The sequence below is a fragment of the Chlorocebus sabaeus genome, chromosome 11, assembly GCF_047675955.1.
Source record: "Chlorocebus sabaeus isolate Y175 chromosome 11, mChlSab1.0.hap1, whole genome shotgun sequence".
In the NCBI taxonomy this organism is placed as follows: Eukaryota; Metazoa; Chordata; class Mammalia; order Primates; family Cercopithecidae; genus Chlorocebus; species Chlorocebus sabaeus.
The window spans coordinates 36925635-36952380 of NC_132914.1; the positions used below are offsets into that span (position 1 = coordinate 36925635).

General features: G+C 40.3%; 1 protein-coding gene across 4 annotated transcripts in view; it reads right to left on the minus strand.

The window, feature by feature from the left end:
- Positions 1-14089: 14089 nt before the first annotated feature.
- The window catches only part of ABCD2 (ATP binding cassette subfamily D member 2), a 65975-nt gene continuing 53318 nt past the window's right edge, over positions 14090-26746 (minus strand). For 3 of the 4 annotated variants that reach the window (XM_008002878.3, XM_008002877.3, XM_073020621.1), the window contains one exon: positions 14090-17644. In XM_008002878.3, the coding sequence (XP_008001069.1) occupies positions 17425-17644 (220 nt within the window). In that variant the 3' untranslated portion in view covers positions 14090-17424. Of the gene's footprint in view, positions 17645-24485; positions 24649-26746 lie in introns of all 4 variants that reach the window. The other variant, XR_012094481.1, reaches the window with a different exon arrangement.

Genomic DNA, 26746 nt, shown 5'->3' on the forward strand with positions numbered 1-26746 from the left:
TCATAACTTCCAAAATCCATTTTCTTCCCTCAACCATCGCTCAGGACAATGCTTAAGCTGATAAGTTAGCTAAAAAAGCAGTTAGCGTTCCAACTTCTATCCCTCACGGCAGTTTTCCTCCTTCACATTGGCCACTCCTACCTACTCCCCTGCTGAAACTTCCACCTATCAATCTCTTCCCACATAAGGCAAATGGTTCTTTGACCAAGGAAAATATCTCCTTCCAGTCTCACAGGCCCATTCTATTCTGTCATCATTTCATAACCTCTTCCAACTAGGTTACAAACCGCTAGCCTATCTCTTAGAACCTCTCATTTCCTTTCCATCCTAGAAATCTATCCTCAAGGCGATCACTTCTCAGTGTTCCATCTGCTATTCTACTACCCCTCAGGGATTCTTCAGGCCCCCTCCCGTTCCTACACATCAAGCTCGGGGATTTTCCCCTGCCCAGGACTGGCAAATTGATTTTACTCACATGCCCTGAGTCAGAAAACTAAAATACCTCTTGGTCTAGGTAGACACTTTCACTGGATAAGTAGAGGCCTTTCCCACAGGGTCTGAGAAGGCCACCGCAGTCATTTCAGACATAATTCCTCAATTTGGCCTTCCTACTTCTATACAGTCTGATAACAGACCAGCCTTTAATAGTCAAATCACCCAGGCAGTTTCTCAGGCTCTTAGTATTCAGTGAAACCTTTATATCCTTTACCATCCTCAATCTTCAGGAAAGGTAGAACAGACTAATAGCCTTTTAAAAACACACCTCACCAAGCTCAGTCACCAACTTAAGAAGGACTAGACAATACTTTTACCACTTTCCTTTCTCAGAATTCAGGCCTGTCCTTGGAATGCTACAGGTTACAGCCCATTTGAGCTCCTGTGTGGACACTCCTTTTTATTAAACCCCAGTCTCATTCTAGACACCAGCCCAACTTGGACTGCACCCAAAAAACTTGTCATCCGTACTATCTTCTGTCTAGTCATACTCCTATTCACCGTTCTCAACTACTCATAAATGCCCTGCTCGTGTTTACACTGCTGGTTTACACGGTTTCTCCAAGCCATCACAGCTGATATCTCCTAGTGCTATTCCAAACCGCCACTCTAAATTCCCTCTTAAAGTAAATAAATAATCTCTGCTGGCAAGGCTATGCTGAACCTCCTTTGGCACTCTCTAATTAGATGTCCTAGGTCCTCCCAATTCTTAGTCCTTCAATACCTGTTTTTTCTCCTTCTTTTACCTTGTGTCTTCCGTTTAGTTTTTCAATTCATACAAAACCGCATCCAGGCCATCACCAATCATTCAATACGACAAATATTTCTTCTAACAACCCCACAATATCACCCCTTACCACAAAATCTTCCTTCAGCTTAATCTCTCCCACTCTAGGTTCCCATGCCGCCCCTAATCCCACTTGAAGCAGCCCTGAGAAACATCGCCTATTCTCTCTCCATACCACCCCCCCATAAATTTTTCACTGCCCCAACACTTCAACACTATTTTGTTTTATTTTTCTTATTAATATAAGAAGGCAGGAATGTCAGGCCTCTGAGCCCAAGTCAAGCCATCACATCCCCTGTAACTTGCACAAATACGCCCATATGGCCTGAAGTAACTGAAGAATCACAAAAGAAGTGCAAATGCCCTGCCCCACCTTAACTGATGACATTCCACCACAAAAGAAGTGAAAATGGCCAGTCTTTGCCTTAAGCGATGACATTATCTTGTGAAATTCTTTTTCCTGGCTCATCCTGGCTCAAAAAGCTCCCCCACTGAGCACCTTGTTACCCCCACTCCTGCCCGCCAGAGAACAACCACCCTTTGACTGTAATTTTCCTTTACCTACCCAAATCCTATAAAACGGCCCCACCCTTATCTCCCTTTGCTGACTCTCTTTTAGGACTCAGGCCACCTGCACCCAGGTGATTAAAAAGCTTTATTGCTCACACAAAGCCTGTTTGGTGGTCTCTTCACATGGATGCGCATGACAGAATGGAGGAGGGATGGGGGAAACAGCTATCCGGAAGCAGAGAAAACAAACTGAGGCCAGATCATGGTGGGCTTTAAATACCATGAAACAAGTTTTAATTAAAAAAAATTTTTTCAGGCTAAGACTTGAAAAGACTTTTCTCTAAAGATGTTATACAAATGGCCAACAGTATATGAAAGGATACTCACTATCACTAATCATGAGAGAAATGCAAATCAAAACTACAATGAGGTATCACATCATACTCATTAGGTTGGCTCCTATCCAAAAAGTAGAAAATAACAAGTGTTGGTGAGGATGTGGAGAATTTGGAGCTCTTGTGCACTGTTGGTAGGACTGTAAAACAGTGCAGCCCCTAGGAAAAACAGTACGGAGATTCCACACACACACACACACACACAAAACTCAGCAATTCACCTCTAGGTGTATATCTGAAAGAACTGAAAACATGGTCTCAAAGAGATAATTGTACAACCACATTCACACAGCACTATTCACAATAGCCAAGAGGCTGAAGAACCCAAGTAAATGATTAGGCAAAATATGGTATATACATGGTATATACATGTACTGGACTGTTATTCAGCTTTAAAAAGGAAAGAAATTCTATCACATGCTACAACATGGAGGAGTCTTGTGGACATTATGCTAAACGAAATAAGTCGGTCACAAAAAAGCAAATACTGTACGATTCCACTTATGTAATATATGCAAAGTTGTCAAATTCATAGAAACAGAAAGTAGACTGGTGGTTACTTGGAACTACGGGTTGGAGAAAAAGGAGAGTTTAATGGACATAGAATTTCAGATCTGCAAGATAAAGTTCTGAACATCTACTTCACAACAATATGAATGTAGTTAATGAAAGGACAGAAAGATAGATGTGTACCTGCCCCCCCCACCGCTACACCCTTTTGTTCTGCTCTCTAATCTTTGCACATACCAGAGATTTCGTAAGTTCTGTGAGTACCTGTTTTTCTGCACGTACCAGAGATTTTGTTTTGCACATACCAGAGATTTTGTTTTGCACATACCAGAGATTTCGTGAGTACCTGTTTTTCTGCACATACCAGAAATTTTGTAAGTTCTGAGGCAAGGTCACAAGATGTGTTTTAAGTAAGATAAACTATTGCTGCCATAAACCTGCTCTCCCGCCTCAAAGGTTGAACCAAAATATCAGAAATGGCGGGAACCAATCATAGTTAGCCAAATCACCTTGTTCAAACACTAGCCAATCATATATCTGATTTGTATAATAATTCTATGCCCACTTTTTTTAGACTATATAACACTGCTTGGAGCTCAGTGGGGGAGCTCTCCTGCCCGTCTCGTTTCGCGAGCGAGGGAGAGTTCCAGGTTCGAACCTGTAATAAAGATCCTTGCTGCTTAGCTTTGACTCTGGACTCTGGTGGTCTTCTTTGGGGAATAAACGGTCTGGGCATTACAATTGGGGGCTCGTCCGGGATTTCCCCCAAGCCCACCAGACCCCCAAGTCAATGGATCTTAATCTGTAGGTAAGCCGGCTTTGTCACTGTCTCTGTCTTTGTCTCTGTCTGTCTCCCTGAAATTTCGCGAAATCCGTAATCTGTAATCTGTATTGGTCTGTTCTGTAAGTGGCACGGTCTTGGCGGACGCGCTAAAAGACAGCCACTCGGGACTGGTGGGAGACGTCCCCCAGTGCCCATCTGGGGGCCTCCATCCTTGGTTGCCCCGTCTGACTCAGGTTGGAAGTCCGACGCACGCTCGCGAATGCTCATCGTTTATCACTGTCTGTCTGTTATTGTTAAGTGTTAAGTGTAAGTCCAAAACGAAACATAAAACCTTTTCTTCCCCTTCCAGGACTGGACCTGTCGGATACTCCCCTCTGCTTCACACTCATTTTCGTCCCTCCTTCTCTTTGTAGGAGCAGTCCAAAGATGGGCAACAACCAGAGCACGCCGCTCTCACTTCTTGTTACTAATTTCAAAAATGTGAAGGCTCGGGGGCGTAACTTAAGCGTAGAACTAAAGAAGGGAAAGCTAGTTACTTTCTGCCATTCAGAGTGGCCCTCTTTTGGCGTAGGGTGGCCCTCCGAAGGAACTTTCTTTCTCTCTATTATTACTAAGGTAAAAACTAAGATTTTCTTGCCAGGGCAGTCGGGACATCCTGATCAAATTCCTTATATTCTAGTGTGGCAGGATCTTGTGGAAAACCCACCACCCTGGGTAACTCCATTCATCCCTGAGCCCTACAAGGTCCTAGTAACACGACCTACAAGACAAAGGACTCCCTCTGCTCCCTCGGCCCCTGTGCTGCCAGACAGCCAAGACCCCCTAACGTTAGAACCCACACTTCCCCCACCATATCCGCACCTTATCCCGCAGGACCCAGTCCCCCAGGGTGGTGCTTCCGTAGAGGGAAACAGAGAAGCAGAAGCAGCCGAGAGCGAAAGTAACCCGGGGGGGCCGGCTGGCCGAACGCGAGGCCGCGTACAGCGGGACCAAGCTTCCCAACTCCCTGACTCCACTGTAGCCCTGCCTCTCAGAGAAATAGGATCGCTCGATGATACCGGGCTCTCCCGTCTCATGTATTGGCCTTTTTCCACTAGTGATTTATACAATTGGAAGTCCCAAAATGCTCGGTTCTCAGATAATCCCAAAGATCTAACCTCGTTGTTAGAGAGTGTCATGTTTACTCACCAGCCGACGTGGGATGACTGTCAACAGCTCCTCCGAATCCTGTTCACAACGGAGGAGCAGGAAAGAATCCAAGTTGAGGCCAGAAAGTTGGTTCCAGGAGATGACGGCCAGCCAACTGCAAATCCTGACCTCATTAACGCGGCTTTTCCTTTGACCTGGCCCAGATGGGACTACAACATGGCAGAAGGTAGGGGACGACTGCTCATTTATCGCCAGACTCTAATGGCGGGTCTCCGGGCTGCAGCTCACAAGCCCACCAATTTGGCTAAAGTATATTCTGTGTTACAAGGTAAGACAGAAAGCCCCACTGTGTATTTAGAGAGGCTAATGGAAGCCTTCAGACAGTTTACCCCTATGGACCCGGAAGCACCGGAAAATCAGGCAGTGGTAGCAATGTCCTTTGTAAACCAGGCAGCGCCAGATATTAAAAGAAAACTCCAGAAATTAGAAGGTTTAGAGGGAAAGCAGATTCAGGACCTCCTTCAGATGGCCCAGCGAGTTTATAATAATAGGGATACTCCAGAAGAAAAACAGTTCAAGGCAACCAAAGAAATTACCAAAGTCTTAGTAGCAGCTTTCCCCCAGGCAGGGAATGGCCAAAGCAGAAAGCAAGGCTCTAGGCAAGGATTAGAAAAGGATCAGTGTGCTTATAGCAAGGAACGTGGTCACTGGATTAAAGACTGCCCAAAGAAACGGAGACCAGCTAACCCTACCTCCGTACTCGTTACCCAGGACTCTGACTAGGGGGAACGGGGTTCGGACCCCCTCCCCGAACCCAGGGTAACTTTGCAAGTGGAGGGGTCCCCAGTTCGCTTCTTGGTCGATACTGGGGCGGAACGCTCAGTCCTAACCAAACCAATTGGAAAAATGTCTAAGAAAACATCCTGGGTGCACGGGGCCACAGGCATCAAAAAAATACCCCTGGACAACCCAGAGGACTGTAGACTTAGGAACGGGAAAAGTATCCCATTCCTTCCTAGTCATCCCAGAGAGCCCCTGCCCTCTACTAGGGAGGGACTTGCTGACAAAAATGGGGGCCCAAATCCACTTTGAGCCAGAAGGGCCCAAGATAACTGATTCCCAAAACAGGCCAATATCTATCCTGACTGTCACCTTAGAAGATGAGTACAGACTCCATCAAGAGCAAAAGCCCCCCGATCAGGAAATTGACTCTTGGCTCCAGCGTTTCCCTGAAGTGTGGGCAGAAACTGGGGTCTTAGGGCTAGCTAAACATCGACCTGCCATATTTGTGGAAGTTAAGCCAGGGACGGACCCAGTTCGGGTTCGGCAATATCCTATGCCCCTGGAGGCAAGAGAAGGAATTACGCCCCATATCCGCCGACTCCTAGACCAGGGAGTCCTACAGGCTTGCCACTCATCCTGGAATACTCCACTGTTACCTGTTCGTAAACCCAACAGTACGGACTACAGGCCAGTACAGGATTTAAGAGAAGTTAATAAAAGGGTCATGGACATACATCCCACTGTGCCCAACCCATACACCCTTCTGAGTGCTTTACATCCCGAAAAACAGTGGTATACTGTTCTTGATCTAAAAGATGCTTTCTTCAGCCTTCCTCTGGCTCCCAAAAGTCAAGAACTCTTTGCATTTCAATGGACGGATCCTGAGAGGGGCATCAACGGTCAGCTAACATGGACCAGGCTGCCACAAGGGTTCAAGAACTCGCCAACCCTGTTCGATGAAGCCCTTCATGAAGATCTGGGTGAGTACCGGCAGCAACACCCTGAAATAACTCTTTTGCAATATGTTGATGATCTCTTAATAGCGGCCAGATCCCCGGAAACTTGTGTTCAAGGGACTGAGGACCTCTTGAAGACTCTGGGGGAGCTAGGCTACCGAGCCTCAGCAACAAAGGCTCAGATCTGCAAGTCGGAGGTAACTTATCTGGGGTACCTATTAAAAGGGGGGCAACGCTGGCTAACCAAAGCCCGAAAAGAAACAGTCCTACGCATCCCTAGACCCCAGTCGACACGGCAAGTGAGAGAATTCCTGGGGTCGGCAGGGTTCTGTAGGTTATGGATACCCGGATTTGCTGAGTTAGCCAAGCCCCTATACCAGGCAACAAAGGAACGGCAGCCCTTCAATTGGACGGAAGAGGCTGAGCTGGCCTTTCAACAAATCAAAACTGCCTTGTTATCAGCTCCCGCGCTGGGGCTCCCTGATGTCTGCAAGCCCTTCCACTTATACGTGGATGAAAGTAAGGGTGTTGCAAAAGCCGTGTTAACACAGTACCTAGGCCCCTGGCAGAGGCCAGTTGCCTATTTGTCAAAAAAATTAGATTCAGTGGCTGCTGGCTGGCCACCCTGCCTGCGGATAATCGCGGCGACCGCCCCCTAATGGTCTGAGACGCTGATAAACTTATCATGGGGCAAGAGTTGTGCGTTATAACCCCGCATGCCATTGAAGGCGTCCTCCCGCAGCCGCCGGACCGATGGATGAGTAACGCCCGGCTCACCCACTATCAAGGACTGCTGTTAAACCCCCTCAGAATAACTTTTCTGCCCCCAACCTCTTTAAACCCTGCTTCACTGCTGCCAAATCCAGACTTGGACACCCCGTCCCATGAGTGCACTGAGATACTGGCTCAGGTGCATGGGGTGCAAGAGGACCTGCAAGATCATCCGCTCCCCGACCCAGAACTCATCTGGTTCACTGATGGCAGCAGCTACGTCCACCAAGGCCAGCGGTATGCAGGAGCGGCTGTAACATCAGAGACTGAGGTAATCTGGGTGGAACCCTTGCCTCCAGGGACATCGGCCCAAAGAGCCGAACTGATAGCACTCACACAGGCCCTCACCCTAGGGGCAGAGAAAAAACTAACAGTATACACGGATAGCTGCTATGCTTTTGCTACTGCGCACATACATGGGGCCATCTACAGAGAGAGGGGACTATTAACAGCCGAAGGCAAAGAAATAAAAAACAAGCAAGAGATCCTAGCTCTATTAACTGCTTTGTGGAAACCAAAGAAATTGGCTATCGTACATTGCCCTGGGCATCAGAAACCAACTACGCCAATTGCTCGAGGCAACTTCTTAGCCGACCAAACCACAAGGAGCATAGCAAAAGCTCCCAGTCAGCTCCTTGCGCTCCAGCTCCCCGATCCTGGCCCGCGAAATTTGCCATGTTTTCCCGACTATACCGAACAGGATCGCGAATGGATGGACACGCTTCCCCTAAAACAGGTTAAAAATGGGTGGTGGACTGATATAAATGACCAAACCATTCTGCCAGAGAAATTAGGACGGCAGGTGTTGGAACACATCCACCGCACAACTCACCTGGGTGCCCGGCGAATGATAGACTTAATCAGGCACGCCAAGTTCAGAATCAGGCGCATAGCTGAACTGGCCAGCGATGTCACAACAAATTGCAAAGCCTGCCAACTGAACAACGCTTGCCCCCAAACCCAGACCGCCGCAGGAATTAGGTGTAGAGGAACTAGGCCTGGTATCTATTGGGAAATAGACTTTACTGAGATAAAGCCTGGAAAATATGGGTATCAGTACTTACTTGTCTTTGTAGACACTTTTTCAGGGTGGACAGAAGCGTTCCCAACTAAGAGAGAAACTGCTCAGGTTGTAGCAAAGAAAATTTTGGAAGAAATCCTCCCCAGGTATGGCTTTCCCGTCCAAATAGGGTCAGACAATGGACCAGCCTTCATTGCTAAGGTAAGTCAGGATTTGGCTTCCATTCTTGGGGCAAATTGGAAATTACATTGCGCTTATAGGCCCCAAAGCTCAGGACAGGTAGAAAGGATGAATCGGACTCTGAAGGAGACCTTAACTAAATTGACCATGGAGACTGGCGCTAATTGGGTAGTACTTCTCCCCTACGCTCTGTTCCAGGCCCGAAATACCCCTTACAGACTGGGCCTCACACCATATGAGATCATGTATGGCAGACCCCCACCCTTGGTCCCCAGTCTAAAAGATGACTTACTCAAACCTGAAACTGAAAATGTCCCTGAGCTCTTGTTCTCCTTACAAGCCTTACAGAAAATTCACCAGGAAATTTGGCCCAGACTACGAGAACTGTACGAAGCGGGACCCCTGCCGACGCCCTATCCGTTCCAGCCAGGAGACTGGGTCCTAGTCAAGCGCCACTGGCAAGAAACTCTTCAACCCAGGTGGAAAGGACCACTGCAAGTACTCCTGACTACTCCTACCACTCTCAAGGTAGAAGGCATCGCTTCGTGGATCCACTACACACACGTCAAACCAGTGGACCCAACATCCGACCTTCTCGTGCCATCTGGAGCACCGGTTACATGGACTGTAGACAAAGCTAAGAACAATCCCTTACAGCTAACCCTGCGCAGTCATCCCCATAGCCGTAACCATGTCTAACTTACCTATGCTTTTATGCCTTATGCATCTGGCTTTCCTCTCTGCTGCGCCGTCTAATCCCTATGTCTGGCGGTTCTGGCTCTATGAGAACAAAACTCACCCTGGGGAAACCCCCCAGGCGGGTAAACTGCTAGCCAGTGCAGACTGCCCCCCCTCCGGGTGCAATACTCCAATTTACCTCAATTTCACTAAGTTCCAGATTGCCCAACCAGGGATACCCATGATCTGTTTTGAATATGATCAGACTGAATATAATTGTAAAAATTATTGGTGGCACCAGAATGCAGGTTGCCCATACCACTATTGTAAAATGCATTCAACCAGGGTATGGGACGAATACCCGAGAAAGTCTAACCTCCTCAGGACTCGCTACCCGACAGGGACTCCTAACATATACACTTGGATAATAACAGATCCAGGGCACTCCCGGTGGACATCGCCCCAACATGGGGCAGTCTACTACTATTCCAGTAGTAGCTGGCCTAGTAGCCATCTGTACCTGTGGCGGAGTCTAGTCCAGATTCAACCCTTAATCCATACACAAATCCACAGACAGGAAACCAAGCTATCACAAGACTTGCAGCCCTTCTCCTGGCTAACCCTATTACAAGAAGGGCTAGCATTCGCCAACCTCACCAGTTTAGGCGATCTGTCCTCTTGCTTTATGTGTGCAACCTTAGGAAGACCACCATTAACCGCTGTTCCCCTATCCTCCCCTCCCACAAACTATACGACGGGTTTTAATTCATCAACAGTCACAATACCCGATGTGGCCCTGTACCGTGACCCATACCAAGAGAAATATCCGTACTGTTATTCGGCATTTAGCAACAGCCTCTGCAACCAATTGATTACATACCCTAATAGCCCCATATATGCTCCCCCTGGTATATTCTTCTGGTGTAATATGACTCTGTTAAAAACTCTGTCCAAAAGCATCTCTGACGGACAGTTGTGCATCCCTGTTACACTAGTCCCCCGACTGACCCTGCTAACTCCCGCAGAGTTCATAGGCTGGGCAGGGACTGCCCCAACTGAAACTGCGCGACATAGACGAGCGGTTTTTCTACCACTAATTGCCAGAATATCCTTAACCACCTCTGTCGTCGCAGCGGGGTTAGCAGGAGGGGCCCTACAACACTCCATGATAGAAAACGACAAGCTGTTACAACAATTCTCTGTTGCTATGGAAGACTCCGCCTATTCCCTAGCCTCCCTTCAGCGGCAGCTCACCTCCCTAGCACAAGTCACCCTTCAAAACCGCAGAGCCTTAGACTTACTCACGGCTGAGAAAGGAGGTACCTGTATGTTCCTCAGAGAAGAATGCTGTTTCTATATAAATGAGTCAGGGTTAGTTGAGGAAAGAGTCCAACGCCTACACAAACTAAGCTTAGAAATGAAAAAGCAACAATTTACTACAGCCGCTAACAATTGGTGGAGCTCTTCAATGTTTTCCCTTCTGGCACCCCTTTTAGGCCCCCTAATGTCTTTACTACTTCTATTCACTATAGGCCCCTGTGTGGTAAATAAAATTTTACAATTTGTCAGAGAAAGATTTGTTACCATCCAACTAATGGTCCTCCGTAGCCATCACCAGCCTCTCCTGCACCTAGAAAGTGAGACTACATTATAAAACTCTGGAAATCCAAGATTGGACATCCAGTTACTTATGTGAGGGGGAAATGAAAGGACACAAAGATAGATGTGTACCCACCCCCCCCCCCCCCGCTACACCCTTTTGTTCTGCTCTCTAATCTTTGCACATACCAGAGATTTCGTAAGTTCTGTGAGTACCTGTTTTTCTGCAGGTACCAGAGATTTTGTTTTGCACATACCAGAGATTTTGTTTTGCACATACCAGAGATTTCATGAGTACCTGTTTTTCTGCACGTACCAGAAATTTTGTAAGTTCTGAGGCAAGGTCACAAGATGTGTTTTAAGTAAGATAAACTATTGCTGCCATAAACCTGCTCTCCCGCCTCAAAAGTTGAACCGAAATATCAGAAATGGCGGGAACCAGTCATAGTTAGCCAAATCGCCTTGTTCAAACACTAGCCAATCATATATCTTATTTGTAAATAATTCTATGCCCACTTTTTTTAGACTATATAACACTGCTTGGAGCTCAGTGGGGGAGCTCTCCTGCCCGTCTCGTTTCGCGAGCGAGGGAGAGTTCCAGGTTCGAACCTGTAATAAAGATCCTTGCTGCTTAGCTTTGACTCTGGACTCTGGTGGTCTTCTTCGGGGAATAAACGGTCTGGGCATTACATTAACATTACTGAACTGTACACATAAAAATGTTAAAGGTGGTAAATTTTATGTTACTTTTTTTTACCAAAATAAAAAAGAATTCATTAACTTAAGTCCTCAAAATATTTATGCTGCTTTGTAATAAACTTCTAAGGGGTTGTGTGTGTGTGTGTGTGCATGTGCATGTGTGTATGTGTGTTAGGTTGTAGTAAAATATATGTATAGAAGGTCCCTGCCTTAGGAGAGTCTGACCTCTGATTTTTCAACTTTACCATTGTATGGAAGTGATATGCATCCAGTGGAAACCGTACTTCCAGTTTCCAATTTTGAAATTTGATCTTTTCCTGGGCTAGAGATATGCAGTATGATACTCTCTTGCACTGCTAGGCAGGGTCAGTGAGCCTCAGTTCCCAGTCAGCCACTCATCGGAAGGATAAACAACTAATACTCTACAGTGCACTATGATGCTAGATGATTTTGCCCAACTGTAGGCTAATGTAATATAACGGAGCACATTTAAGCTACGATGTTTTGTAGGTTAGGTACATTAAATGTACTTTTGATTTACAATATTTTCAGCCTACTATGTGTTTATCAAAATGTAACCCCATCTTAAGTCAAGGAGCATCTGCATCTGCTTGGATCTACATTAGCCTCATTTATCTATACCCTACCTATGTAAGTCTTGGAAACTCGTCTCATATAAACAATGAGCTATCCTAAACAAAGATACTTTGACAATTACTTCATCAGTCTTTATCACTCTGGAAATATCAGTATCTGCATGTTCAAAAAGGTCTCATTATATTAGCTCTCCAATAAGATGTCCCTGATTATAAGACCTATTTTTTACCTTCCCAGGTGAGTCCTCAGACAATTCTTTAATTTTATACATTGGTAGGTTCAGTGCATTTTAATTAAAGTTAATATATTTAATATATAAAAATTAAATATATTTCATATATAGGGTTACCTCTTATTTATATGGATTAAACTAACTAAAATTAAATGCTATAGCCAAGTTAATGTTATTTCATGTTTATCAATATTTCATTGCTTCATTGTGACATAATCTATTTTTAGGTGTAATATTAAATCACATAAAAACTCATAGGTGAATACTTAATCTCCTTGTTTCTATATTGTGTCACAAGTACTGAGACAAATTATGTAACTTTAAATATGATTAACTTTGGAATTATTGTTTATTGTACAACTATAATTGTTTATTTTTCTTTTGCTTTTTAGAACTTTCCTGCTATGTTTATCTGCATTTTGTGGTAACATAAGAGACATACCTTTGAATGTATAAAACTGATTCATTTTACATGATCTGAACTTGAGAAGCTGTTTCTTATGTTTCAAGACAACATGCTAAATATATGGGATCATCTACTGGTGAAGGATGTATAGTCCTATGGACTGGTTTCATTGGAACTTGTAATAGCCCAAGTTGAAGATCATGAGGATTGTGAAACCCAAAAGTGTATTATTGAGGGAATCCTGCTGCCAGAATATGCTTATCACTTAAATTGCAACAGAGTGGTCTTAGAAAATACAAGAGCTGAGAAGGTACTACAAAACAAGTAAGTCATTTATATGGAGTCACAACATCTAACAGGCATACATTTGTTTAATATTGATATACTAAAATATTTCATGAGGGCTCTGACAAGGACTGTCTTGCTAATCTCTGAATCCCTAGCATAGTGACTGGTACCTGGAAGTGTCAATAAGTATTTACTGAACCAATGAATGAATAATGACAACCAGGGTCTCAAAACCTTTGAAAATTTGCCTCATGTTCTCCCTCACCCATAGGATTACACCCATAATTTAAAATAAAATAATAAAAATATAATGTGTAACATAAATTTCTTTTTTAGATGAAAAGTGCATCTATCTGTTTGGTTAACCAGAAACCTTGAGTCAGTATAATTTGAGACAAAACCAAAATTATGTTAAAAATAGTAATAATGAAAAACGTTCTAAACTAACTAAAAGGTTATGTGGAGTTGCATAGGCTTTATAAACAAATATTGCTCATGTCAAATTTCAGCTTTATAGTTTGGGTATTATATGAGGTTGGATGAATTACTTAACCTTTCTCTCCTCATTTTCCTCTTTCATTAAATTAGCATTTTGTGAAGATTTGGTGAGTCTGTAAATGCAACGCTTTTTGCCTACTTGGTAAATATTAATAATAAATACAGCTGTTGACTTTTTATCTGACTGATGGCATTCATTTTCCTGATTTTCAATGGTCACAGCATCTTTGGACAGGGAACACATTTTATTTAGTAATAGAACTTAGCACAGTACCTGGCATAGGTAGTTACTTAATAAATGTGTTGTATTAATAAAGAAAATTAATATTCAAATAACTGGTGACTATTGTCTATAGTTCTACACACGGTTATATGCAATGCAATATATAAGTAAGGTATATATAGACATATACCCAACATGGCCATTTAAAGTAAAGAAATAGGGTATTTTGTACCAATGGAATAATTTGTAATTCCTTTGATTAATCTAGTCTTTTTCTTAATGGTTAAGGAATTCCTAAGGAATGATGAACTCAGGTAAATACACATCAGATGGAAATTATATTATAATGTACTCACACACAGTCATAATCTCATTTAGCTACATAATGATTTTTACCTTGAAGGACATTTTTCTCATTCATTTTCATTAATACAACTCTGGCTTATAAATAGACCATTGGTTTTGAAAATTTCACAACATGAAATGTAAACCAACCCTGAACTTGGTAATCAGGAAAAGCATCAACAATGAAGAAGAAATTGGTTTTTAATAAAAATATTTTATACATCCACCTGAAAGCGCTCATGTGGCAAACATTAGAAGTACAATCCCCAAACATATTCAACATATCTAAATGTGTATAATCAGAACTGTAAATAGCCTAGGCTATGTGAAAGTACTTTTCACTTCTAAATGAGGACAATTTTGCCCATAAAGTAATTATATCAAAGTCATCTTTTTAAATCAATGATTTAATAACCTTTACCATCATTTTATGCATATATCAGAAGTATGTAACATTCTCTGGATTTGGGTTTCAATGTGTAACAGATTTTTCCAGACTTATTGAATCAAAAAGCTATTCCAAACAGATTATAATAGGATGAATCTAATGCCAAATATGAAATTATACTTGGAACCATGTTTCAAATAAAAATTAACATATTCATTTATGTCTTTACTGACAGACCAAAATTTGAGACAAAAACCAAATTTCTATCAATAGAAAACCATTCCCACTGTAAACAAATGTAAACTTGAGTTGAGTTTTAAGGTATACCATTCTTCTTGAGATTATTTGAGAGGGATTATTACACATTATCCTGCTTACAAGAACACAAACTGTTTCAGACTCATGCTTGCCATAACATTACATGCTGCAGAAATATAACGTAACATTTTCGTAGAATGCAACTTATTTTTCAAGTTTAAGAGTTAACCTGAAGAACGCACATATTAAAATCAAGCTCCATAAACTTATAGCTTTTTGTTTGACCAAAAACACGTCAAACGTTTGGGCAAATAGATATAACATGGTAAAATCAGTTTGAAACTTGAAATATTATTTCTCTTTTCCTTTCCTCATCTATCCCTTGCTATATTCAAAAATGGCTAGTTTCTCAGTCTTTTTCATGTTTTTCATAAAATATAAGAGTAGTAAAATATGGTATACCCACTGGACCATTTGGAAACAATTGAAGGGTACATAAATACAAGTTCAAATCAGAGATTTTTTCCCCTCCAAGTTAAAGATATTGGTCCTGAAAAATAAATTCAGAAAACAAAAAGGCACAAAAAGCTCATGGAAAACATGTTCACATTAGAACTTTAACTTTTAAATTGCAGTGTATATAGTTTTTAATACAGAATTTTAGGCATCTTTGAATCCTGTACATTACAAATAATGAGTCTTTTTTGCTTTAGTTCATGGGTAAAATATATTTAATAATGACTAATTACAAATCTAATATTTGTTTTGGCATTCTTTTCAATGTTTTATTTTTATATTATATATATATTTTATATTATGAAAATTAAGGCATGAAAATTATACACATCTTTCACATGAGGATTTTTCATTTTCTTCTTGTACCTGTAAAAATTAACTTAAAACTCTTGCCTCAGACTTTTCCCCTTGTAGCAGTATAAACTGGATAATCACTTACATAGAAAAGATTAATGAATAATTTTTAGCAAGTTTAAGTTTTGGTTCCATGCTTCTTAAAAAAATCTTTAATTCCTGCCTCACTTTTCTAACAGGAAGTTGTAACTGATGAATAAGTAGGTGATGATACTAACAGAAAACGTTGGACAAATGTACTGATTACAATTTTACATTGCATTCCTTCATTTAAGTTGGTTACATTTATTGACAATTAAAAATGCACTAATTATCATGTCAGAATTGAAAATGTAGAAATGTTTTGATGTTCTATAATGATCATTATGAATGACTTTCAGGTACTCTATCACCTGAAAAGGTCTAAGAATCACAGACTTAACATCTATTATGGCTGTGCCTCAATAGGCAAATAAAAATACTAGGCCACTAACAACTGATCATTCCAATATTCTTCTGGTATATCAACGTGGTATCATAGGCAGCAAGAGATAAAGTTTCAGTCTTGGCTTTTGTACTTCCAACTCCAGTGCACACAAATAGAATAAAATCTATTTCATACGGCTAGTCCATATAGATTATTTCTTATTGTGTTCAATAAATATTAAATTTACCAAAACCATAATTATTTGCCCTTCTCATTGCTAATGCCTTAGTGGTACATTAATATTGAGTAAGACTGCATAGTCGCTGAATGATTTACTAACTTTCTTCATTCATTTTAAATGACAGAATAATGATCTTTGCACTTTGTACTTAACTTTCATTTCTTGTAAACAATAATCAAATAACAATAACACTAACATTACTAAATTTATTTTATTTTCTACACCTCATCTAACTTTTATTGCTATTATAACCCAGTTTGATTTAAAGGATAATAACAAAAGAGCACTAAACCAGGGAGTCAGGAGAACTTCATTTGATTTCTCGATCTTTCCTTAAGTAAAGTGCATGATTAGGGCGAGTCTGAGTGTCAATTTTCTCAAAAGCAAACTAGGAAAAATAGTATTTGTCTCAAAACATTGTCATAAACATTAAGGTGAAATGATGTAAATGGGGATTGTAAATTATAAGGTACTATTGCAATGTATGTTATTACTATGATTCTCAGAATCCTTAAGTTCTTTTATGCCACGGCAGCTCTTAATATGTAGACTCATCCTTGGGCAAAAAAAATAAGCTGTGTATTTCTGAACAGAAGCTGCAATAGATAATTCTGCTAAGCAAATTATCAGGTTGAGACATTGTTTGGATACCCCTTTTCCGTATTGGCAACTCTCTTTTTAAAATGAAAGGGTTTATTTAAAAATATTTAAGATTCTTACTAAAATTAATTTGTCATATGCCCTCATTAAGATGCTTAAAGTCCAACATTTAAAAACATGGCATTTTATACATTTTAGCCATGCTTTTTTCTTTCAACTAATGCCATTAAAACAATTTTTATATTGAAATTATTTATAAAACTATCAGCTATTTTGTACAGGTTTAGTTGGCCACTAGCAATGATCAATTTGAATTCTAGCTGTTAAACCTAATATCAACCATAAATGGACTAAATGTCAAAGTTCGAATTTTATGCACTTGGTATCAACCCAAATGCTGCTCTTAACTTGTTTCATTTCCGGAATGCCTCCCATGTTTATTAAGAACTTCAGACACACCACATATTCATAGTAAATCTGGTACTCATCATGAATTCACCTAGAAAATCCTGTTTTACAAGTGCATTAGGCCTTCACTAGGAATTAGTGTAAGTCATAATGACTGATCTTACATAATGCATTTGTTTATTTTCTTCTGAAAAGTCAGATCATATACTTCCTTAATGCTAAAATCTTATAAAACATGTCTTGCTGCCTTTTCTTCTCTGTGCTTAGCTTAACATAATTCATGCAGTATAACAGAGTGTCTTTGAGCCTTTATCTAATAATTAACTTTTAAAATATGTCAAAACAAATTAAGAAGTCTCATCTTCATTTTTAATTGTTTTCAGCACTGAGTCTTCTCCCAAAATTTTACATAGTTCATTGAGTCTCTGCTGCATTTTGGGAATTCCAGCTAGCTGAGATTCTAGCTTTTGCTTTTCTTCACTCAATGTCAAACGGATAGCAGTATCCAATTGTTCAAAGCGCCAACCTCCTTCACCATCAAACTGTAATAAATGTGTGTGGTATTTCCTGCATAATTAAAATGAAATAATATTATTAGCCATAATTCTGAAAAATCATTTTATATGTATGTTTTTCATTCAAATTGATACCCAAAGGCAAATTTTAAGTAGGTGCTATTTTCCATTTGAGTTTTAAGGACATACCAAGAAGTTAAATACTGTGATTTTTTAAACCCCAAAAGCCACTAATCTGATGTTTAGGAAGATATTATTATTATTTTTTCATATTCTGAATGTATATTAACTGTAAAGGCAGACATGCTGTTGCATGTATTTAATTTATCTTCATAATTCAATATGGCTCCTGAATAAATAGTAAGGCATACTTAGAATGGGAGTAAGGAAAGGAAGCTGAGGAAAGAAAATCAACATTAAAATGTCATAGAGAGAAAAGCTAAGGAAAATAAAGGAAATACAATACCAATTCATTAATATACCATCCTTTGGGAATGAGTTATTCTACATAAGTAAAAGTTTCTCTATGATAAACATAGTTTAAAAACATTTTTAAAAACAACTCTTTCATAGAGGAAATATTTTTAAGATACTTCCAAATTTTTATATAATTTAATCTCTTTCTCATGGCTCAGTTTCATAATTAGGAACTTCACAGAGGTACATAGATTATTTTACTGATGAGATAGGAGATGATCCACTTTGCCCTAAAGGAGGCTGAGGTCACCATTCTGTGGGCTTTGTCGGGGATATTTGGTGAGAGAAAAGTTGGCAGAGCTGATCCTGCATAGCTGAGCCACCTGCATTTTGTCACTGCTGAACTGGCCTATATTCTTACATGTCCTCAATTTTTCTGCCTTCCCCTATAGTTTTTCTCACTTCTTGTTTCCTTTCAAGATCTCATCTGTCATTATTAACTATGATTGGTGGGCTTTTTTCAAGCAGTTTCCTCTTGCTTTTTAAAAAATTGAGATATAATTCACATACCACAAGTTCATCCTTTGAAGCGTAAAATTCAGTGATTCTTAGCATAATCACAAGCTCATGCAACCATCACCAGTAATTTCAGAACATTCTCTTCAACCCCGAAAGAAACCCATTACCCATTAGCAGTCCTTCTCCATTTCCCTTTCCCCTAGCTCCTGACAACCACTAATCTATTCTCTGTCTCTATAGATTTCTCTATTACAGATATTTCATATACATGGAATTATAGAATATGTGGCCTTTTGTGACGGACTTCTTTTGCTTATAAAAATGATTTCAAGGGACAGAGGGTGAAGGAAGATGGTGGAATAGGACTCTCCAGTGATCATCTCCTTGCAGGAAAACATCAAATTGAGCAACCATCTACATATAAAAATACCCCTACAGGAGTTAAGGAAACCAGGCAAGAGTTCACAGTATCTGGTTATAGAATAATAATAAGAAAATAGGCCAGGCACCATGGCTCACGCCTGTAATCCCAGCGCTTTGGGAGGCTGAGGCGGGTGGATCATGAGGTCAGGAGATCAAGACCATCCTGGCTAACACGGTGAAACCCCGTCTCTACTAAAAATACAAAAAAAAAATTAGCTGGGTACAGTGGTGGCTGCCTGTAGTCCCAGCTACTCGGGAGGCTGAGGCAGGGGAATGGCATGAACCCAGGAGATGGAGCATGCAGTGGGCCAAGATCATGCCACTGCACTCCAGCCTGGGTGATAGAACGAGACTCTGTCTCAAAAAAAAAAAAAAAAAAAAAAAGGAATAATAATAAGAAAATAGTCATTGAAGTGGGTAGGAAGTGCAGTTTTACATTCTCCAAGTCACCCATGTCCCAACCACAAAGTGCAGAGCTCAGAGAGAAATACCATCTACTTGGGGAAAAGAGAGGGATGTAAGCATAAGACTTTGCATTGGAACACACTACCAGGCCTGCCACAGTAAAACCCAGCACTAGACAGACTCCTACAGCCCCTCGCTTCTGCTGGTACCTGCAGACTGAGCCTCTGAACCTGCCTCAGTGCCAGACAGAAACCTGTTGTCCCTGTCAGACAAACTCAATTTCTGGTCTGCATCACCACTAACCAACTAACTATAGAAGCCATGGGCTCCAAACAGCCCACAGTGGCAGGCAGGACTCAATGGCTGGGGGCTCAGATTTCAGCTCAGCACTGTGCCAGCCTTGGTGGCCAAGGGATTCCACCCTGGCACTGCACCATCCACCATGGTCCTGGGATTAGAGTGCTCTTGGTGTTACAATAGTTGCAGCAATCACTATCTTAGAAACCACAGCAGGTGACCTGCCTAGAATTTCTGGATAGCCTTACTGTCAAAGAACTTTTCCAGACAAAACTAGACTATGCAAACTGGAATAAATTTCTAGTTCTTTAATGTGTAGACATCAACTCATGACCACAAGGATCAAGAACAATCAGGGAAATGGGACTCACCAAATGGATAGAATAAAGTGCCAGTGACTGACTCTAAAAAGATGGAGACATATGACCTGCCTGGCAAAAAAATTAAAATAGTTGTTTTTTAAGTTCAGTGAATAATATGGTTTGTCTGTATCCTCACCCAAAATCTCATTTTGAATTGTAATCCCCACAAGCCCCATGTGTCAAGGAAGAGACAAGGTGTAGGCAGTTGGATCATGGGGGTGGTTTTCCCCATGCTGTTCTCATAATAATGAGTGAGTTCTCATGAGATCTTGTGGCTTTATAAGTGTTTGGTAGTTCCTCCTGTGTTCATTCTCTTTCCTGCTGCCTTGTGAAGAAGGTGCCTTGCTTCCCTTTCACCTTCCACTATGATTGTAAGTTTCCTGAGGCCTCCCCAACCATGTTGAACTGTGAGTCAATTAAATCATTTTTCCTTTATAAATTATCCAGTCTAGGGCAGTTCTTTATAGCAATATGAAAACAGACTAATACAGTAAATTGGTACTGGTAGAGTGGGGTACTGCTATAAAGATACCCAGGCCTAGCATGGTGGCTCATGCCTGTAATCCCAGCACTTTGGGAGTCTGAGGCAGGTGAATCACGAGGTCAGGAGTTCAAGACCAGCCTGGTCAAGATGGTGAAACCCCATCTCTACAAAAATACAAAAATTAGCTGGGCATGATGGTGGGTGCCTATAATCCCAGCTATTCGGGAGGCTGAGGCAGGGAATTGCTTGAACCCAGGAGGCAGATGTTGCAGTGAGCTGAGATTGCACCACTGCACTCCAATCTGGGTGACAGAGTGAGACTCTGTCTCAAAAAAAAAAAAAAAAGATACCCAAAAGTGTGGAAGTGACTTTGGAACTGGATAACAGGCACAGACTGAAACAGTTTTGAGGGCTCAGAAGAAGATGGGAAGATGTGGGAAAGTTTGGAACTTCCTAGGGACTTATTGAATTGCATTGACCAAAATGCTGACAGTAATATGGGCAATGAAGTTCAGGCTGAATTAGTCTCAGATGAAGACGAGAAACTTCTTGGGAACTAGAGCAAAGGTGACTCTTGCTATGTTTTAGCAGAGGCTGGTGACATTTTGGCCCTGCCCTAGAGATCTGTGGAACTTTGGATTTGAGAGAGACGATTTAGGCAGAAGAAATTTCTAAGCAGCAAAGCATTTAGGATGTAACCTGGGTGCTCTTAAAAGTTTTCAGTTTTATGCTTCACAGAGAGATGATTTGGAATTGGAACTTATGTTTAAAAGGAAAGCAGAGCATAAAAGTTTAGAAAATTTACAGCCTGATGATGCAATGGAAAAGAAAAAACCATTTTCTTGGGAGAAATTCAAACCAGCTGCAGAAATTTGCATAAGTAATGAGGAACCAAATGTTAATCACCAAGACAAGGGGGAAAAGGTGTCCAAGGCATGTAAGTGGTCTTCATGGCAGTCCTGGAGGCATAGGAGGTAAAAATGGTTTCCTGGGCCAGGTCCAGGAACTTTCTGCTTTGTACAGTCTCCGGACTTGGTGCCCTGTGTCCCAGCTGTGGTTAAAATGGGCCCATGTACAGCTCAGGCCATTGCTTCAGAGGGTACAAGCCCCAATCCTTGGTGGTTTACATGTGGTGTTGGACCTGTGGTGCACAGAAGTCAAGAATCAAGGTTTGGGAAGCTCTGCCTAGATTTCAGAGGATGTATGGAAACACCTGGATATCCAGGCAGAAGTTTGCTGCAGGGTCAGAGCCCTCATGGAGAACCATTGCTAGGGCAGTGCAGAAGGAAAATGTGATGTCAGAGCCCCAACACAGAGTCCCCACTGGGGCATTGTCTGGTAGAGCTGTGAGAAGAGGGCCACCATCCTCCAGACCCCAGAATGGTAGATCCATAAACAGCTTGCACCATGCCCTGGAAAAGCAGCAGACACTCAATGCCAGCCCGTGAAAGTAGCCATACCCTGCAAAGCTACAGGGGTGAGCAGACCAAGGCTATGGGAGCCCACCTCTTGCATCAGCATCACATGGATGTGAGACACGGAGTCAAAGATTATTTCAGAGCTTTAATATTTGACTGATCCACTGGATTTAGGATTTGCACAGGGCCTGTAACCCCTTCACTTTGGCCAATTTCTCCTATTTGGAAAGGGTGTATTTTCCCATTGCATGTACCCCTGTTGTATCTAGGAAGTAACTAACTTTGGACTTGGACTCTTGGGTTAATGCTGGAATGAGTTAAGACTTTGAGGGGCTTTTGGAAGGGCATGATTGTGTTTTGAAAGTGAGGAATTAAGATTTGGGAGGGGCAGGGCAAAATGATACAGTTTGGCTGTGTCCCTACCCAAAATCTCATCTTGAGTTGTATTACCCATAATCTCCATGTGTCAAGGGAAAGACCAGGTTGAGGCAATTGGATCATGATGGAGTTCCCCGATGTTGTTCTCATGATAGTGATTGAATTCTCATGAGATTTGATGGTATTATAAGTGTTTGGTAGATCCTCCTCAGTTCATTCTCCTTCCTGCCACCTTGTGAATAAGGTGCCTTGCTTCCCCCTCACCTTCTGCCATAATCATACGTTTTCTGAGGCCTCCCCAGCCATGTTGAACTGTGAGTCAATTAAGCCTCTTTTCTTTATAAATTACACAGTCTCAGGCAGTTCTTTATAGCAGTATGAAAATGGACTGATACAGCGAACTTCAATAAAATACAGAGAAACAATTCAGAAATTAGAGAAAAGCAATAGATATGAAATAATGGGAAAAAAGCCAGAAATACTGGAGCTGAAAAATACGATGAAAAAAATAAAAATGCAATAGAGACATCAACAGCAGAATTTATCAAACAGAAGAAAAAAATATGTGAACTTGAAAACAGGTTACTTGCAAACTTATGGTATGATATGAAAAAAGAATGAAAAGGAATAAAGAAAGCTTATGGGACTTATGAAATAGCATCAGAAGAACAAATATCGCCTGGACGTGGTGGCTCATGCCTGTAATCCTATTGCTTTGGGAGGCTGAGGTGGGTGGATAATATGAGGTCAGGAGTTCAAGACTAGCCTGACCAACCTGGTGAAACCCCGTCTCTACTGAAAATACAAATTTAGCCCAGCCTGGTGGTGTGTGCCTGTACTCTCAGCTACTTGGGATGCTGAGGCAGGAGAATTGCTTGAACCCAGGAAGCGGAGGTTGCAGTGAGCTAAGATCATGCCATCGCACTCCAGCCTGGGTGACAAGAATGAGATGCCAGTTCCAAAAAAAAAATAGAGCAAATACATCAGTTGTTGGTATTCAATAAAGAGTTAAGAAACATAAAGATTTATAAAGCTTATTTCAATAAATCATAGCAGAAACATTTCAAAATCTGGAGACAGATATAAATATCTAGGTACAGAGGTACAGGAAGGTCAAAAGTCTTCAATCATATTCAATCCAAATAAGACTACCTTATGATATATTACAATCAAACTGCCAAAAACCAAAGACAAAGAGAGAAACCTGAAAGCAAGAAGAAAATAACATATAAGGGAGTTCTAATATGTCTGTTATCAACTTTTTCAGTAGAAACTTCACCAGCTAGGAGAGAATGGGATTACATATTCAAAGTGCTGAAGGAAAAAAAACCTTTCAACCAAGAATTCTGTTCTTAGCAAATTGTCCTTTGGAAATGAAAGAGATAGACTTTCCCACACAAACCAAAGCTGAGGGGCTTTATCACCACCAGACATGTCTTACAATGAGTACTAAAGGGAATTCTTCACATTGAAAGAATGATGCTAATGGGTAATAAGAAAACATTGGAAAGTATAAAACTCACTGGTAAAAGCAAGTACGCAGTCAAATTCAGAATACTCAAATAATGTAATGGGGGTATGTAAATCACTTATTTATTTAGTGTGAAGGTAAAAAGACAAAACTACTAAAAATAATAAGCACAAAAATAATTTGTTAAAGTATATACAATATAAAAATATGTAAATTGTAATACTAAAAATTCAAAATGGGGAAATAAAGGGTAAAGGTTGTGTTTTTTTGCAATTTGTATATACTTTAACAACTAAAATAATTTATTAATGTATATACAATATAAAAAGATGTAAATTGTGATATTAAAAATTCAAAATGGGAGATAAAGGGTAAAATTTGTGCCTTTTTTGCAATTAAATTAAAGTTGTTATGAACTTAAAATAACATGTTATAAGATGTTTTTGTAAGCCTCATGTTAACCATGAAGCAAAAACATAGGCACAAAAATAACATGTTTAACTATAAGATGTTTTTTGTAAGCCTCATGGTAACCACAGAGCAAAAACCTGTTGTAGACACACTAAAAATAAAAAGCAAGGAATCAAACATATTAGTAAAGAAAATCACTTACCCACAATGAAAGACTGTGAGAGGAAAAAAGGAAGAAAATATATACAAAACAACTAGGAAGCAATTAACAAAATGACAGGAGTAATTCCTTACCTATTAATAATTACCTTGAATGTTAATGGATTAAGTTCTCCAATTAAAACACAGAGTGTTTGGGCCAGGTGCAGTGGCTCACGTCTGTAATCTCAGCACTTTTGGAGGCCAAGGCGGGCAGATCACTTGAGGTCAGGAGTTTGAGACCAGCCTGGCCAACATGGTGAAACCCCATCTCTACGTAAAAAAAAAAATACAAAAATTAGCTGGGTGTTGTGGTGGGCCCCTGTAATTCTACCTACTCAGGAGGCTGAGGCAGGAGAATCACTTGAACCTGGGAAGCAGAGGTTGCAGTGAGCTGAGATCACACCACTGCACTCCAGCCTGGGCTTCAAAGCAAGACTCTGTCTCAAAAAAAAAAAAAAAGAGTGTCTGGATTAAAAGCAAGACCCAACTGTGTGCTGCCTACAAGAGACTCACTTCATCTGCAAGGATAATACAGACTAAAAGTGAAGGAATGCAAAAGATATTCTATCCAAATGAAAGCTAAAAGGCATCAGGAGTAGCTATACTCATGTCAGGTAAAATAGACTTTAAGTGAAAGCTATAAAAGAGGCCAAGAATGTTATTATATAAAAGGGTCAATTCAGCAAGAAGATATGATAATTCTGAATATATTTGAACCCAACATCAGAGCACATACATATACAAGTCAAATACTCCTAGATCTGAAAGAAGTGAACTGCAATACAATAAGAGTAGGAGACCTCAACATCCTACTTTCAGTAATTAGATCACCCAGACAGAAAATCAAGAAACACCAGATTTAAGCTATATTCTAAACCAAATTTCTAAACCAATATTCTAAAAATTTATAGAAAATTTCATCAGAAAGCTTCAGAATATATATTCTCAACTACACATGAAACATTCTCCAGGATAGATCATATGCAATGCCATAAAACAAGTCTTCAAAAATTTAAGAAGATTGAAATTATATCAAGTGTCTTTTCTCTCCTCAATGATATAAACCTAGAAATCAATAAAAAAGAAGAACTTTGGAAACTTACAAATACATGGAAATTAAACAACATGATATTGATTAACCAATGGGTCAATAAAGAAATTAAAAGAAAAATTTTAAAAATTTTCTTCTGAGGAAAAAAATGGAAACATAACATACCAAAATCTGTAGAATATAGCAAAAACAATTTAAAGAGGAAAATTTATAGCAATAAATACCTGCATCAAAATAGATTAAAAATGTCAAATAAACAACCTAATGTTGTAGGTCAAGGAACTGGAAAACAAGAACAAATCCAAACCAAAACTAGTAAAAGAAAGGAAATAATATACATCAGAGTGGAAACAAATAAAATAGAGCCTGGAAAAAAACATAAAATATCAGCAAAAATGAATAATTGATTTTTTCATAGATAACCAAATTTGACAAATGTTTATCTAGAATAAGAAAAAAGAAAGAAGATTCAAATAAATAAATTCAGAGATGAAAACAGAGAAATTACAACTCATACTATAGAAACACAAAGAATGATGAGACTGTTGTAAATAATTATAAACCAACAAATTGATTAACCTAGAAGAAATGAATACATTTTGAACACATACAACCTACAAAGATTGAACTATGAAGAAACAGAAAATGTCAACAGACAAATAACAAGTAAGGAAATGGAATCACATCAAAGAAAGGCCCACAATCTGGTGGCTTAACTACCAAATTCTACCAAATATTTAAAGAACTAATATTAGTCTCAAACTATTCCAAAAATTAAAGAGGAAGGAATACTTCAAAACTTATTCTATAAGGCCAGCATTACCCTGATACTGAAACCAAACAAAAAGACAACAACAAGAAAAAGAAGACTACAGGCCAATATCCTTGATGAACATAGATGCAAAAATCATCCAAAAGATACCAGTAAACTGAATTCAACAGCACTTTAAAAAGATCATTCACCATGATCACATGGAATTCATCCTGGAGATGCAAGTACAGTTGAACATATGCAAAGCCATAAATGTGGTACATAACATTAACAAAATGAAGGACAAAAAAATGTTTATCTTTATTGACACAGAACAAGCATTTGATAAAATTGAACATCCTTTTATGATAAAAACATTCAACAAACTAAGCATAGGAGGAACATATCTCAACATGATAAAGACCATACATGACAAGCCCACAGCTAGCATCTATACTGAAAAGGGAAAAATTTAAAACTTTCCCTCTACAACCAGGCATGGTGGCTCATGCCTGTATATCCTAGTACTTTGGGAGGCCAAGGTGGGAAGATCACTTGACCCTAGG